Source organism: Rhagoletis zephyria, unplaced genomic scaffold, assembly GCF_001687245.7.
Source record: "Rhagoletis zephyria isolate East Lansing unplaced genomic scaffold, Rhagoletis_zephyria_1.1 Rzeph_scaffold_62896, whole genome shotgun sequence".
NCBI classification, from domain to species: domain Eukaryota; kingdom Metazoa; phylum Arthropoda; class Insecta; order Diptera; family Tephritidae; genus Rhagoletis; species Rhagoletis zephyria.
In genome coordinates this window covers 1-1532 of record NW_016219947.1, presented here as the reverse complement: position 1 = coordinate 1532, position 1532 = coordinate 1, and the positions used below count along the sequence as shown (strand labels likewise).

Here is a 1532-nt window from a genome sequence, read left to right as displayed (position 1 = left end):
TTTTTATGCTTTTTTATGCAAACAGATGCCTGAAATTTTGAAACCAACTTTTACTTTTAGAGCTTTTTAGGGATGTTTCATTTTTACTATTTGAGGTATTCCCATTATTTCCAGAGAGCTATTGCGATATTTTGGGACTTTCTAATTTTTTCTGTACACTTCGTGTTTTATTTGTCCGAAGTATTTTGTTTCGAGATAACTTTAAGCCGATAAAAATTCAAAATAGGATCGCCGCATGCGATAAAATATGATTGAAAGGAACAACGTAATTTTATTAAGCGAGGGTATAGTCATTGTTCTGGGTATACAGCTACAGTTGCTGTACTCAATCCCCCGATGGAGGAGAAGGACAATGTGTCCAAGGATAGTTTCTATGAGCGCATAGAAGAACTTCGCCCATCATGATATCAAAGTCGTACTTGGCGACTTCAATGCCTCCACGACGAAATGTCCGATAACGGACTGAGGCTCATCGACTTCGCCGGAGCCCGAAACATCTTAGTATGCAGTACTAGGTTTTTTAAATTTAATTTTCTTTTAATTTGGTTTTTAATTTTACTTAGTTTAAAACAATATTTAAAAAGGAAAAAACATATATGTATAGATATTTTTTATTTTTTTTTATTTTTAGAAAATTTTGCTAGAACACAAACTGGCCACATCGTTAGCAAATCTTTCAATTAGAATAGAATTTTTCAAGATAATAGCCAGAATTGACAATTGTCATTCGAAAGACTTCCCGGACTCAGTGATAGTGAATTAGTTGGCAGGATATCTTTGAGGTCGTATCTTCTGAAATGGATGCTGCTGAACAGAGCACTGCACAATAGGCGGTCGGACTTAACATCGTTTCCATAGCTATTTGGGGATGACCTCCTCACCTAGGCTGCCTTCGCAGGACTAAGCTTTAAACATACTGGCCCATATTTCCTCAACACTTCCGATGAACACTCTGAGCATGCAAAGATGGCACCAAAACTTTATGTAAAATTTTGAGGTTAATATTAAAATATTTTATATTTTTGTTCCTTTAATTTCATGTGTACTTTGCTTAATTTTTATTCACAATGGAGTTAATCTTTTTTTACAAAATATAAGTATGTATATATTTACAAATTTGTACGATTTCGAATTTAACAGAAACTAACCGGAAAGGAGTTACTCTTCCTCCTCGAGGCTCACATTCATCAATTCCTTTGTTATTTCACTCTCAGTTTTCCTCTCACTCTGCTGTTCTGAAATAGTTTGCAATGCCAACTCCTCGGGCGGACGTGGCGTAAAACCCGCAGGGCCGCCTAAATTCGAAGGGCCTCCTTTAAATGGCACCGGTGTGACGATGGTTATTGGTGCCTCCGTACCTGAATTTGTAACTGGTGCCGTTGTTGTTGTGCTTGGAGCAGTAGTGGTGGCCATTCGATACAGCATTTGCAGCTGCATCATTGACTTGTCTCCATCAGCCAAATTTGGTTGCAACTTCTCCGACTGTTGTTGCTGTTGGTGCTTTTTCGCTGTGATTTGTGTAAATTTCGGCG

At 37.7% G+C, this 1532-nt stretch overlaps 1 protein-coding gene across 1 annotated transcript; it reads right to left on the bottom strand.

The window, feature by feature from the left end:
- Nucleotides 1-1041: 1041 nt before the first annotated feature.
- LOC108356661 (uncharacterized) lies at nucleotides 1042-1527 on the bottom strand (the record flags this gene model as incomplete). The annotated part of the gene is made up of 1 exon (XM_017607760.1): nucleotides 1042-1527. A coding segment is annotated over one exon (369 nt), but the record flags the coding sequence as incomplete, so codon positions are not given.
- Between the last annotated feature and the right edge of the window lie 5 nt (nucleotides 1528-1532).